We start from the raw sequence: 14,776 nt of genomic DNA on the forward strand, positions 1-14,776 counted from the left end.
CCAGCCTACTAACCCTGCAGAATTCTTGGCAGATGAGATGAATGCATATCTAAAAATGATGAGCTGTACCATTATTCTTATTAGTATGGAGTAATGCAGCTTGCTGACTGCAGCCAAGAAAAATCTGATCCTGCCTATGTCAGAAGACTGTGATTTGGTTTGTATGACAATGATGACTAGATAGAGTAGACTTCATTAGAGAAGAGACTCTGTGACTCAAGATCACTACAAAGTATAAACATTGCAAAGCCACAGATGCATCCCAGATTCCTGTTGATGTATATTTTTATACCAAACAGCACAATAGCTGTTCTCAGGAAAAAAAAAACTTTGTTTGGCAATATTTGGACCAGATGTTAACTTGGAGTGATATTCCATTTGAAAATAAAAGGCAAGCTTTCAGCCCTCCCCAGAGGCCATGTAAAAATCTAGAGTTTATCTGAAATGGGCATTGAGTTCAGAAGTGTAGTGAAGCTTACAGTACTCCTTTTGGATGAAAGTAAAAGGATGCTTCCTGATTGCAATCTGTAACCAGTGGTCCACTGCTTGCATTGTGTGGCACGATCAATGACCACCTGCAGACATGAAGCAAGAAGTCAAAGACTTTATTAATCAGAAAACCTTGGCATGCCCCTACATGCTGCTGGCTCACGTCCAAGGCAGGTATGAGGGAGGAGACTAGGGCTCTCAGCCTTTATTAAGGCAAGTATTGTATTCCACCACACATTCATACTAGAATCTTTGTTCATTGTGATGTAGGATAAAGTCTTAAATATGAATATAGGAGGTATGATTAGAAAACGTAGATTACATGAACATTGGTGGTGGTGTCATAGTTTAAAGACACAGTATGATGTAGATCACACAGAAAGTTAAGCAGAGAATCGACAGGTTGAATTTAATACTCACATGTGTGAGGTGATGCATTTGGGAAGTCAAATGAGAGTAGGACAAGTACAGTAAATGGTGGTAAGAAATATTGTTTGACAGAGGAACCTAGGACATGAAAGTGACAACAGGGTCACTAGGATGGTGAAGAAATAGAAACTCCGGCCCCAAACAAAGGTGTAATTTCTTGCTTTGTTCATCTTGTCCATGACTGGAAAATATTGCTAAATGTAAGGAATGCTAATACCAAACAAGTGGACCAGATCATGAAGGTTTTGTGGAAAAAACCTTCTGAAAGCAGCAAGCCCCAACACCAAGCAGAACTGTACCACTGAAACTCAAGGAAAGATTGTTAGAAACAATGTGCAAGGAAGCAGAAGTGTGCTAAGCATGCCAGCATACCTGGAAGACTCAAAGCAAATCCATCCATGCCTGTGTTTCTGATGATTTACTTGAAGATGTACAATCTCTAGAAAGGAAACTGGATTACCTGTGACTGCATCTGAACTGGAGGAAAATGAAAGGCTGTTGGACTCTGGAAATTACAGAAGCATGGCTCCAGAAATCCACTCCAGATTCAGCTATCCAGCTAGCAAGATGTTTGTTTTGATTGTTTTTTTAAATTTTTTTTATTTTTCACACTATAAACCATATTGACCAAGATATATACAGACATTTTTTTTCTTGAATATATACAGTCTATTTTCTCCCCCTTTTCCCCCCTCCCTTCCCTCCCTCCCTCACCCCCTTTCCCATTTATTTGAAGTTCAATCTATAAGATACATTAAACCCGTTAAACAATGTTGTCATTTAATAAAAATAAACAAGAAATTTTACTGAGTCAGTTCTTTTCGTTATCTTCTCCTTCTGTCATTTTAGGTGGTGAAAGTCCATGGTAGGATTTCTCTGTTGTGTTTCATGTATGGCTCCCATATTTGTTCGAATATTGTGATGTTATTTCTTAAATTATATGTTATTTTTTCTAATGGAATACATTTATTTATTTCTATGTACCATTGTTGTATTCTCAAGTTGTCTTCTAATTTCCAGGTTGACATAATACATTTTTTTGCTACAGCTAGGGCTATCATAAATCTTTTTTTGTGCTCCATCCAAATCGAGTCCAAATTCTTTATTTCTTATATTACTTAGGAGGAAGATCTCTGGGTTTTTTGGTATATTGCTTTTTGTGATTTTATTTAATATCTGGTTTAGATCTTGCCAAAATTTTTTCACTTTCTCACATGTCCAAATTGCATGAATTGTTGTTCCTGTTTCCTTTTTACAGCGAAAACATCTGTCTGATACTGTTGGGTCCCATTTATTTAACTTTTGAGGTGTGATGTATAGCTTGTGTATCCAGTTATATTGTATCATGCGTAACCTTGTGTTTATTGTATTTCTCATAGTTCCGGAGCATAGCTTTTCCCATGTTTCATTCTTTATCTTTATGTTTAGATCTTGTTCCAATTTTTGTTTAGATTTACCGTTTGTTTCCTCATTCTCCTTTTCTTGCAGTTTGATGTACATGTTTGTTACAAATTTTTAAATTATCATTGTGTCTGTAATCACATATTCAAAATTGCTTCCTTCTGGTAACTTCAGACTGTTTCCCAGTTTGTCCTTCAAGAGGGTTTTCAGTTGGTGGTATGCAAACATTGTATCGTGAGTTATATTATATTTATCCTTCATTTGTTCAAAGGATAATAATTTATTTCCCAAAAAACAATTTTCTACTTTTTGATCCCTTTTCTCTCCCATTCTCTAAAGGAAAGGTTATCTATTGTGAAAGGGATTAGTTGATTTTGCGTCAATATTAGTTTTGGTAGTTGGTAATTTGTTTTATTCCTTTCTACATGAATCTTCTTCCAAATGTTGAGCAGATGATGCAATATATAAGGGGCCAATGGCCCCTTATATAATGCTTTAATCCAATCAATATATTTCTCTGGTAGGCTGAATTTTTGTAGTACTTTGAATAAATAATTCCATTCTACTCTGTCAAAGGCCTTCTCTGCGTCTAAAGCAACCGCTACTGTTGGAGTTTTATTTCCTTCTACTGCATGAATTAAGTTAATAAATTTAAAGATATTGTCTGTTGTTCGTCTTTTTTTAATAAATCCATTTTGGTCCAGATTTACTATTTTTAGTACATAGTTGGCCAATCTGTTTGCTAATAGTTTAGCTATTATCTTATTATCTGTGTTAAGTAGAGATATTGGTCTATATGACGGTGGTGCTAGTGGATCTTTCCCTGTCTTTAGTATTACTGTAATTATTGATGTTTTGCATGAATCTGATATGTTTTATGTTTTATCAATCTGGTTGATTACTTCCAGGAGGGGAGGAATTAATAAGTCTTTAAATGTTTTATAGAAATCTAATGGGAATCCATCCTCTCCTGGTGTTTTATTGTTCGGTAGTTTTTTTAATATCTCCTGTAATTTTTCTATTTCAAATGGTTTTATTAATTTATTTTGCTCCTCTTTGTAATTTCGGTAGTTCAGTTTTAGTTAGAAATTCATCTATTTTGTCTTCTTTCCCTTCGTTTTCAGTTTGATATAGTTGCTCGTAGAATTCCCTGAAGTTTTCATTGATCTCCGTTGGATTATATGTAATTTGTTTGTCCTTTTTCCTTAATGCCAATACCATTCTTTTAGTTTGTTCTGTCTTAAGCTGCCACACTAGAATTTTGTGCGTTTTTTCTCCTAGCTCATAATATTTCTGTTTTGTCTTCATTATGTTCTTCTCCACCTTATATGTTTGTAGTGTTTCATATTTTATTTTTTTGTCTGCCAATTCTCTTCTTTTAGTTGTATCTTCCTTTATTGCTAATTCTTTTTCTATATTTGTTATTTCCCTTTCCAACTGTTCTGTTTCCCGATTGTAGTCCTTCTTCATCTTAGTTACATATTTGCACTCTGATGAACGCTTTCATTGTGTCCCATAGTATAAACTTATCTTTCACTGATTCCGTATTTATTTCAAAGTACATTTTAATTTGTTGTTCAATGAATTCTCTAAAATCCTGTCTTTTAAGTAGCATGGAGTTTAATCTCCATCTATACATTCTTGGTGGGATGTCCTCTAGCTCTATTGCCAATAACAGGGGTGAGTGATCTGATAACAATCTAGCTTTATATTCCGTTTTCTTAACTCTTCCTTGAATGTGGGCTGATAACAGGAATAGGTCTATCCTTGAGTATGTTTTGTGTCTACCCGAATAATATGAATATTCCTTTTCTTTTGGGTGTTGTTTCCTCCATACATCCAAAGGTTGCATTTCTTGCATCGATTTAATTATAAATTTGGTTACTTTGTTCTTTCTGTTAGTTTTTTTTCCAGTTTTATCCATGTTTGAGTCCAAATTAAGGTTAAAATCCCCTCCTATTAGTATGTTCCCTTACGTATCTGCTATCTTCAAAAAGATATCTTGCATAAATTTTTGATCGTCTTCATTAGGTGAGTATACATTGAGTAAATTCCAAAATTCTGAATATATCTGACATTTTATCATTACATATCTCCCTGCTGGATCTATTATTTCCTCTTCTATTTTGATTGGTACATTTTTATTGATTAATATAGCTACTCCTCTGGCTTTTGAATTATATGATGCTGCTGTTACATGTCCTATCCAATCTCTCTTTAATTTCTTGTGTTCCACTTCAGTTAAATGTGTTTCTTGTACGAATGCTATATCAATTTTTTCTTTTTTCAGTAAATTTAACAGTTTCTTCCTTTTGATTTGGTTATGTATTCCATTAATATTTAAAGTCATATAGTTCTACATAGTCATTTCATACTTTGTTTATCTTTCCTTTCCGTTTCCTCATCACCACCTTCCCTTCTTATCCATTTCTGCTTTCTTTTTTTGAACACATTATAAGACAACATTTCTAAAACATAAAATATTTCCACTATTCTCATATCTAAAATTCCTTTAACCCCAATAGCCCTCCCCTTTCTGAGTTGCTCTTTGTCCCTTGTCGGGCAACCACATCTCCCCTCTCCATTTGGATTTGCGAATACGCTTGCAAGCGTCAACTGATTTCGCAGTGACTGTTATTCTTCCCCACCCAGCTCCCCCAGAAAAGTTTTTAATCTTCATATATAATAAAGGTCACTCTCTTAATTCCCTCCTTACTTCCTTTCTTCCCTTTCTTTCCCTTCTTAGATCCCTTCTTTGTTTGTTGTCATTTTTGTTCTTGTTACATCTCTTCATCTCTCTGTTTGTTTTGTAGTTGTTCTGCAAATTTTCGTGCTTTTTCCAGATCCGAGAATAATTTGCCTTGCTGCCCCGGGATAACTATTTTAAGTACCGCTGGTATTTTAACATAAATTTATAACCTTTTTTCCATAGGGTCGTTTTTGCTGCATTAAACTCCTTCCTCTTCTTCAGGAGTTCAAAACTTATATCTGGATAGAAAAAAATTTCTTGACCCTTGTATTCCAGTGGTTTTTTGTCTTCCCTTATTTTTTTCATTGCCTTCTCCAATATAATTTCTCTTGTTGTATATCTTAGGAATTTTACTAGAATGGATCTTGGTTTTTGTTGTGGGCTAATGTTCTTTCTATTTCCATTTCTTCCTGTAATTCTGGTCTTCCTAGGACCCTGGGGATCCATTCTTTTATAAATTCTTTCATATTTTTGCCTTCTTCATCTTCCTTAAGGCCCACTATCTTTATATTGTTTCTTCTATTATAATTTTCCATTATATCTATCTTCTGAGCTAACACCTCCTGTGTTTCTTTAACTTTTTTATCAGATTCTTCTAATTTCTTTTTTAAGTCATCTACCTCCATTTCTATGGCTGTTTCTCATTCTTCCACCTTGTCTACTCTTTTTCCTATTTCTGTCATGATCATCTCTAATCTATTCACTTTTTCTTCTTTACTTTTTCTTCTTCTTTTTATTTCACTGAATTCTTGTGTCAGCCATTCTTTTACTGTTTCCATATATTCTTTAAAAAAAATATATCCATGTACTTGCCCTTCCCTTCATCTTCCATTTCTCTGTGTTCTTCCTCCTCTTCTTCTGAGTCCACTCCAGGATCTGTGTCCTTTACCTCTGTCTCTTCTGGTTTTCTTGTTGGGTTGTTTATTTTATTTTGTTGGGTATTTTTGTTCTTCTTATTTTTATTAAAGGTGTCTTGGTGTTGATCTTCTTCCTCTGGGTTGGTCATCTGTTGTTTCTTAGATTTCCTATTTTTATTCTCTTCCTTCTTGTTCTCGTTATTTTCTATGTTTTGCTGTTGAGAGTCTTGCTGTTGTGTTGTACTTGTCTGTTTCAGCTGTGGAGATTTACTCCTCAGCTGGTCCCCCCTCCCATCGGTGTTGTTTTTATTTTGCGCATCGTGCATGCGCGAGGATTCACGCATGCGCAGTTGCGCACTTTTGTTTGGCTCCGTGAGCCATTTTTGTAGTCCTGAGTTTGGAGTTTCCACTGACCTCAGGGAGCGGGCTTCTCCCTCCACTGCGGGCATCCTCGTACCGGTAATGCCTTCACCTTCCTCCTCTGACGTCCTTCCTTCTTCTTTTCTTCCCATTGTTTTTGGTTTTTCTTTCTTTGCTGCCATTTTCTCCACACTTTCACTTTCAATTTGTTATGGTTTCTGTGTTAGTGCCTTTGTTCTTTCTCTACCTTTTTTTTACTTTTCTGGAGAGGGCTGGAGTTCCCCTACCGGCCACTACTCCATCACGTGACTCCGACTTTGTTTTGATTGTTTAAGTGATTGTTGTGCACAGGATACTGTAAGTTTTTGTGCGTGCACCATGGTCCAGAGAGACAGGTTGCATGTATACAATCAGATGATAATAAGCTTGAAGAAGGCATCTGACATTCTTGTTTACATAGTTTTGGGCAAAGAATATAAAAACTAAGAGGTTATGTTGCAACTTTACAAAATGTTGGTTTGACTGCACTTGGAGCATTGCATGTAGTTCTGATCGCCACACTGTCGGAAGGATATGATAACGCTGAAGAGGATACAGAGAAGATTCACCCAGATGTTACCTAAATTGAAGATTTTAGTTATGAGGAAAGATTGTATTCTGTTGGTTTATTTTCCCTGGAATGAAGGAGGCTGAAGGGTGACCTGACAGGTATATAAAATTGTAAGAGGCATTGTTAGTCTGGATATCCAGAATCTTTTTTCCCTTGGTGGGGGTTGCTTAAACAAAAAGGCATAGTTTTCAATTAAGGGGAAAGACCATCAAAGGAGATCTGGGAGAAAAGTTTTGCATGGATACTGGTTGATATCTGGAACTGCTGAGAGTGAAGTTTGTGGAGTCAGATACTCTGATTAAGAGGCAATCAGACAGGCATCTAAATAAGCAAAGTCATAGAAGGATATGGATGCTTCAGTCAAACCATTGTTTGTTGAATTGTTGATCCCTTTAAAGACCACAATTGAGAGGGGGAGGGTTGGCATTTGTGGAATGAGATGAAATCACTACATTTCATAAGTACCTTAAGCCGCTTTCAGGTGCATTCTCCGCCAAGTGGATGCAGACCTGTGGAATGGTCGTTCAGGTGGCAGCTCTGAAAGCGCTGCGCTGTCTCCCCGAAAGGGACAGCTGCAGGAGAGGCACCTCAGAGCGCACTCCAGCTCCTGTCAGCACGGGTCGCCAGGGCAAGGGCAGCGGGGAGGGGGGCTGTCAGGTGCAGGGAGTTGGATTGTCGACTGATTGTCATCAGCCCACTCCCAGCAGCCGCTTTTAAAGCTGCTGCATTCAGGTGCCTCGGGGGACTGCTCAGATGCGGAGATTATACCTCCAGGAGGAGGGTTGGTGAGTACTCCTCTGAGCCGCGTCAGGCTCTTTCAGGTGACCTCCTGACAGCCGCATTCGGGTAGAATATGCGGCTTTGCATCAGGGTATTCTGGCCACCTGAAAGAGGCTTAGAGAGATAAGACATAAAAAGGCACAGGGCTAATGCAAGCTAATAGGATGAGTGCCTAAGGGGATAAATGAAGTCATGGATGCGGTGGCCAAAGGGCCTGTTTCGGTGCTGTAACACTCCATCCAATATATTTATTGATGATGTATTCTGTGTCATGAAGTGCTCATTAGTACTCTGCTGCCACATGATAGCTTCACAGCACACTCGCACACACAGCACACGCTCTTACACACAGCACATGCTCTTACACACAGCACACACTCTTACACACAGCACACACTCGCGCACACACAGCACACACTTGTGCACACACAGCACACACTCTTACACACAGCACACACTCTTACACACAGCACACACTTACACACAGCACACACTCTTACACACAGCACACTTACACACAGCACACACTCGCACACACAGCACACGCTCTTACACACAGCACACACTCGCACACACAGCACACACTCGCACACACAGCACACACTCGCACACACAGCACATACTCGCACACACAGCACACACTCGCACACACAGCACACACTCGCACACACTCGCACACACTCTTACACACATTACACAGAGCACACGCTCTTACACACAGCACACACATCCTACACTTAATTTGTAATTCGATTCCTCTTCAAACTGATTCATTAAGCACTTCACCATTTCATCTCCTGTGCCAGCACTTTCTCATTAATTGAATGTTTTATAAAGCCTACCCAGCAACCTTGTTATCGTTAAATCAGTAACATCAGTGGTTTTCTGAAATATAGGACATTTTTATTCATCCCATTCAAACCACACATTATGGATTTTTGCACTTTACCTGCAAAATGTGGCTGTGAGGCACCAATTATTTGCATGCAACATATATTAGTTTGTATTAATGGAATAAAATGCATGTGAATGGCATGGTCCTAAACAATGGGAAAGACAGAAACCCTTTCAGAACCCTTGTCTGCTCACTGTATGCTGCACACACAGATGACCTTGTAATGATTTATATAATTTACTAAAAGTGTACCTTGTTGCTGGGCTAATTTTTTATATGCAACATGCACGTTGGATCAAGCATTAGGTTGAACTGCAACACCATCCCCACCACCCCCCCCCCCCCCCCCCCACCTCACATTCCCCCTTTCACAATGTGGGCTATGGGTTGGATGCAGAGAGATTTCAGGGGGATACAGAATAGTGAGAACATGTCAAATATTATATGATATAGATAAGTGTCAGCCACTTTGGTTGAAACGTTTTTTTAATTGTGGGAGATTGAAAAATGTGTTAGTTCAGGGGAAACTAGGTATCCTACAGCAAAAATCACTCAAGTTATCATACAGGTACATCACATAATTAGAAGAGCAAATTATATGTTAGGCCTTTATTGATTTGAGTTAAAGAGTAAAGGCACGTTAGAACAATTATTTAGAGATTTACTGAGATTACCACTGGATTTTGTATCATTTCTGGTCTCTTATTCAAAGAAGGGATTTCTTTCAATAGAGATTGATTCCTGGGATGGGGAGATTGTTTCGTGGATGGAAGTAAAGATTACTGGGTCTAAATTCTGGGCAGAGGTGATTTTATTAGAGGATGCAAAATTGTTACAGACCTTGGGTAATTGAGCTCATTCATTCAGCAGTACCTTAAATGAAGACAATTTTAGGAGGGGGATAAAACTTACAAGTTATAGCATCATAGAAATTTACAGCACTGAAGTCGGCCCTTTGGCCCAACTTATCCATGCTGACCAAGAATCACAGGATGGGAAAATTCCACCTGAGATGGAAACGTGAATTTCAGAACTTATTGCAAACTGAAAAGCAGGAAATAAAATATTTGCAGAAGTGAGATTAAGTGATCTGGAAATTAGTTGGGGAAATTGGATTGTTTGTACAATGTAAGGGACTAAGCAGATGGTCAGGAAATGGATGACATGATTAATTGTTCATTTGCATTCGAGTCAGTAGTCTGATGTACAGTGTTAATGACCGTAAATGATTGACAGCACCATCTAGAACAGCCTAAAATTGCCATTCTTGTGTATTCTCTAATTATAGAGGGAGAGCATTAAACTCTGTGTTCAGGAGAACCAATGGGTGAAGGAGGAGTAGAGGAGCAAGGATAAAAGAAAGCTCAAGAATCTTGGCAAGATGGAGGTTCTGCTGATAATAACAGAGGAGCATAGGTTTCTTTCTCTTTCCAAACCAACAGATAATAGCTATGGAAATTGAGGGGTAGAGGGGTAAAATGGAGAGCCTGACTTCTTGTCGAGTGTAAAGGGGTGGAATGGGATGCGTAGGAGGGAAAGAAAGGTTTGCTGTAAATTGAAGTGGGAGAGAAGTGATTAGGGAAGGAGGAGTTCGAAGACAGGCGCAGTGGGGAAGTTGTATGTTTAACATTGGCGCTTTATGGTTGTAAGGTTGAGTGCTAAGAACCTGGACATTAATATATATTTAATTTTTTATATATGTAATTTCACCTAATCTATTTTAGTCTTGAAGAGTTCAAAGTGAAACATTTACTGCCTTTTGCTTTCTATGTTTGATGTGTGACGGGCTAATTTTCTCCAGCACTTTTGGTTACTGCTCCAAATGTACATTTTAGCCAGTTCTTCAAACAGATGATAGTCAGAGTGTTTGTAATGCCTGGGTCTGCCCAGAAATTCTGTTGGCACAATCCCAGCCTCGAAAATTTGATCAGCTGGTCGAACTAGAGCAGCCTAACTTACAAAACAGCAATAACAACAACTAAACTAAACCACATAACTAAAGCTCACATCAAGCTGATGACTTTCTGTTCCTACAACAGATGAGCATGAAACTCTCATCTAATATTTGTCTGTTCTGCAGGAGGGAGAAATTTAATTTGCTCATTGTATGAAATTATACTCCCCTCCCCCCTAATGCTTTTCCTATCCGTCTGTTGAACATTGGAGCCAATGAAGCCACACATTTAAACTAAAAGTCAAATGCTTGAGGGTTGTTGGTCATTTCATGGCATAGAGTACATTTAAGTCTTACATACTTTTTTTGCCCAAGCTTGCTTGAATTGCCAATGTTATTCTAACGTGGTCTTGACCTAGTCTCAGAAGTAGAACATCCTGGCACAGGGTTGTCTACTTCTGTCACGAGTGTGAAATGCCTTACATTCTATGGCAAGTGTGTTAGGATGAAGTTCTTCTCCTGCAGGAGCATTAAATAGGCAAGAGTAAAATGGCAATATATTTTGCTTGGAGGCCAATCTTTTAAAGCATTATGGTTAAGTAGTTAAATGCCAATTATTAAAATCCTGTTTTTCCTCCCTACCCTGTCCCCATTTTCTTCCCATGGATACTATCAAATTCCACAAGAGATTTGCAGAATTATTAAGACAGTGGTATTTAAATTCCAATTGTACGAATCAATGAGTGTTTATCTGATATATCTTTGAATATTAAAAGATGATTTTCTCAAAGTTAATCATCTGTACATTATGACTGAGAGTCTGGAAACAAATTCAGGAGAGCACTAAGAAGATTATTAATGCTAGTATGGCATTCAAGATATTTGAAAACTTTAAGACCTGCAGGTATAATATCCAGTGGCTTTAGATCCCAATGGAAAATTCCAATTAGTTGAAGGGTGCTTGGTAGAAATGAATTAGATTATTTAGTGCATTTATTCCCCAAGCGTGAATTTTATTTCATTCAGCTGTAGTAGTTATTTTTGCCATTTAATTGTTAATTTTAGACTTGAAACGAGATTTAACTCTACCCATTATTAATATAAAGGCAATGTTAATGAATTTCATTTCCAAACTGAGCTCATGATAGCATTAATGAGGTAAGTGGAACAATATTGATATCACATGTTGGCCCTAGATTGGAGTCACACTGCTAGTTATAAAGTTTTCCCATGGAAGAATTAAGATTAGCTACCAGTTCTGAGTACTAGACTCTTGATAGGAGAGACCAATGAGAGAGCGTATGCTGTTATCTGAGCAAAACACAAACAGCTGGAGGAACAGGCCGAGCAGCATCTCTGGAGGGAAAATAATAGTTGAAAATCTTGCATTTTGATAGGGGAGTCCCTGTAGCATAATTCACTTTGCATTACAGTAGGAGCATTGAAAAATACATTTCCAATGTGCTTGGAAGATCCAACAAATTATAACATTAAAGTGGAATTAGTATAAGCGCAAATTGTGTGAGACTATATTCTAAAGAAATCAACATCCAAAGTTTAATACCACTTCCACTCTAGTGCATAGTGAAAGTTAATGTAGGTGACGATGTTAATGTACTAGAAATACAATATCTGATGAGTGTGCACTCTACAGTTCTTTACTGTCTGAAACATTAAGCCTTTGACATTTTGAGAAGACTTTTGGCAGCATTCCCAGGATAAATCTGTGCCACACTCTGAAGTTAAAGAAAATCTCTTCCAATGTAAGTCAATTCATCAAAATTTTATACTCCAGCTTTACATGAGAATCACAGTGAGCTCATTCTTGAAGTCAAACCAGGGATATGTCATTGCCTGCAATTAGTTTTTGAATATTGCTAATGTTTGAGTAACATGGTGAACATTATGGAGACATCCAATGATCAGTGCTGAAGATCTTGGGCTCATTGTCCCACCACGAACCAATGTACAACAAAAAAAACCCAACTTGATTCGATCTATTCAGTCAACTCAGTCACCTAAATAGAACAGATTTCATGGCCTTTTGTATTAACCATATAACCATTTACGGAGCAGAAACAGGCCATGTTGGCCTTTCGAGTCCGCACCGGTTCACTGATTTTGTGCACCCTCTTCAGGCATTGGTCCCGGTAGATCTTCATTCAATAACGATGGGCGAATTCAGTGCAGGTGGAATCAGATAATAGCAAAACTCTGAGCATTCCGAGAAATAGATTTCAATTTCAGTATCACCATTGAAACAATGGGAACTACTAAGAGTTGATGTTTCCAAATCAAATGCGAAACATTCCCACTGACACAGGAAAGTCACAGCACCTTCAGCCTGGATTATGAAGTAAGACAGGAGATCTGCAATAGAACCATCAAAGTTCCAAATCAGGAACTTAAATTTAGCCTGGAAATCATCAAATGCCATATTAACCAAATGCAACATTCATGAGAGCCAGCTTTGAATAGTGGGGTGAGATAGAGAGGCACATTATCTCCCATGTCCAAATAGTCTTCAATTTATATTAACTGCATAAGAAAATTCGCTGCATCTTTTTTCCTAAATAATCTCAAACCAAATCTACCAATACAATGCATCTAAGTCAACATGAGCACCATCATTAGACATTACTAGAAATGGATTGGAGAAGTGCTTCTGGTGGAAGCATATGCCATCATTCAAACAGCAAGAGAAGGCAATAAAATGTAGGCCATCTGAAAACCACATGGCAGAATACTGTGGAGGCTTAGCTGAAAAACTGTGATAATTGGGGAATCAGTGAAAGAGGCATTTGAAACAGCCAGTGTGAAATAATTCTGTGCCATCTTAGAGGCCAGGGGCAGAATGTGTTGGCACTAAGCAAGTAGAATCTACATTTGGGAATAGCTTTTGTCTCATTCCATAACAGATATTTCAAGGACAGAATTTTCTGTATTCAGCGATTTATGTGAAATGTTAATATTATTTCCTAAGTGGCATGTTTTTATCAACCAACACGACAGAAGTAGGTTATCCATTTCTTTCCATGCTGTTGTCCTTGAAACCTTGGGATAGAAGTTTTACTTGGAAGATTAATGTAACCATGTTCTATTCTATAGAATTTGTTTTGGGATTGGGTCATCCTTGCATGCTTCTAGAACCACAGAGCATTACAGCACAGAAAAGGCCACCTTGGCCCCTCTCGTCTGTGCCAAATCATTTTTTTCCTCGTCCCACTGACCTGCCCATAGCCCTCCATACATCTCTCATCCATGTACTTGTCCAAATTCTTCTTAAATTTTAAAATTAAACCTGTATTTACCACTTCAGCTGGAAGCTCGTTCCACACTAAACATTTTCCTTTTCACCCTTAATCCATAACCTCTGGTTTGTATCTCACCTACCCTCAGTGTAAAAAGCCTATTTACATTTACTCCGTCTATCCCCCTTATAATTTTAAATACCTCTATCAAATCTCCCTTTATTCTTCTACACTCCAGGGGATAAAGTCCTAATCTTTTAACCTTTCTCTGTAACTCAGTTCTTGAACTCCAGGCAACATCCTTGTAAATCTCTACACACTTTCTATTTTATTGATATCTTTCCTGTATTTGCTTGACCAAAACTGCACACAATACCCCAAATTTGGCCTCACCTCAGTAGCATTCTTTGTGGTAATGATGTGCCTGAGGTCACTGGGGATATTTGATATCCATCAGTCTGGAGAACAAAACTGAAGGCATTTTCAATTATTTTTGAATCTCCATGAGCAGCCTGCAAGTAATATAGGTGTCAAAGCTGCAAACAGGCCTCAATGAGCCTACTGCAACAGTGGTGAATGGCCAAGCCACTGTAATTTCTCTCCATCAGAGGAAGCCTCCTTCACTACAAAGACTCCTAGCTTCTCTGATGCCCATTGTCTGTCCAACTATCTGAAGTGTACACACCTATGGCCCTTGAAAATTCTAGTCAAAGACAAAAATGCCCTTTAGCAAGCTCATGCTTTAGAGGCAATTCCACAAATTGTCCAGTCTATGTATTAAAATATTGCCACTCCATCTATCAGGCTACACTGTTGCAAACTGTGTACATCACAAGAGTATATAAATCTCAAAAGTACCAAATTTCGCTTAATTGTTATTTTAGGATGTTAAATAAAAGCAGATGATGCAGGGAATTCTGAGTAGACAGGCAGTATATGTCGAAAGTGAATACTCAGACAACAAAAGACAAAGTTAACTACCAGGTCAAAGTCCTTGGGCTTATTGACCTGAAACATTAACTCTGTTTCTCTTTACATAGATGTTGCCTGATCTGCTGAGT

At 38.0% G+C, this 14,776-nt stretch overlaps 1 protein-coding gene across 20 annotated transcripts in view; it reads left to right on the forward strand.

The window, feature by feature from the left end:
• LOC138757878 (serine/threonine-protein kinase 32B-like) overlaps positions 1–14,776 on the forward strand; it is a 267,585-nt gene that overhangs the window by 139,548 nt on the left and 113,261 nt on the right. The window contains exon 2 of one of the 20 annotated variants that reach the window (XM_069925931.1): positions 1,768–1,783. The exons of the other annotated variants lie outside the window; for them this stretch is intronic. Within the exon in view, the coding sequence (XP_069782032.1) occupies positions 1,768–1,783 (16 nt within the window). The remainder of the gene's footprint in view (positions 1–1,767; positions 1,784–14,776) is intronic. 20 annotated transcript variants of the gene reach the window in all.

This window comes from Narcine bancroftii, chromosome 3, assembly GCF_036971445.1.
Source record: "Narcine bancroftii isolate sNarBan1 chromosome 3, sNarBan1.hap1, whole genome shotgun sequence".
NCBI lineage: Eukaryota > Metazoa > Chordata > Chondrichthyes > Torpediniformes > Narcinidae > Narcine > Narcine bancroftii.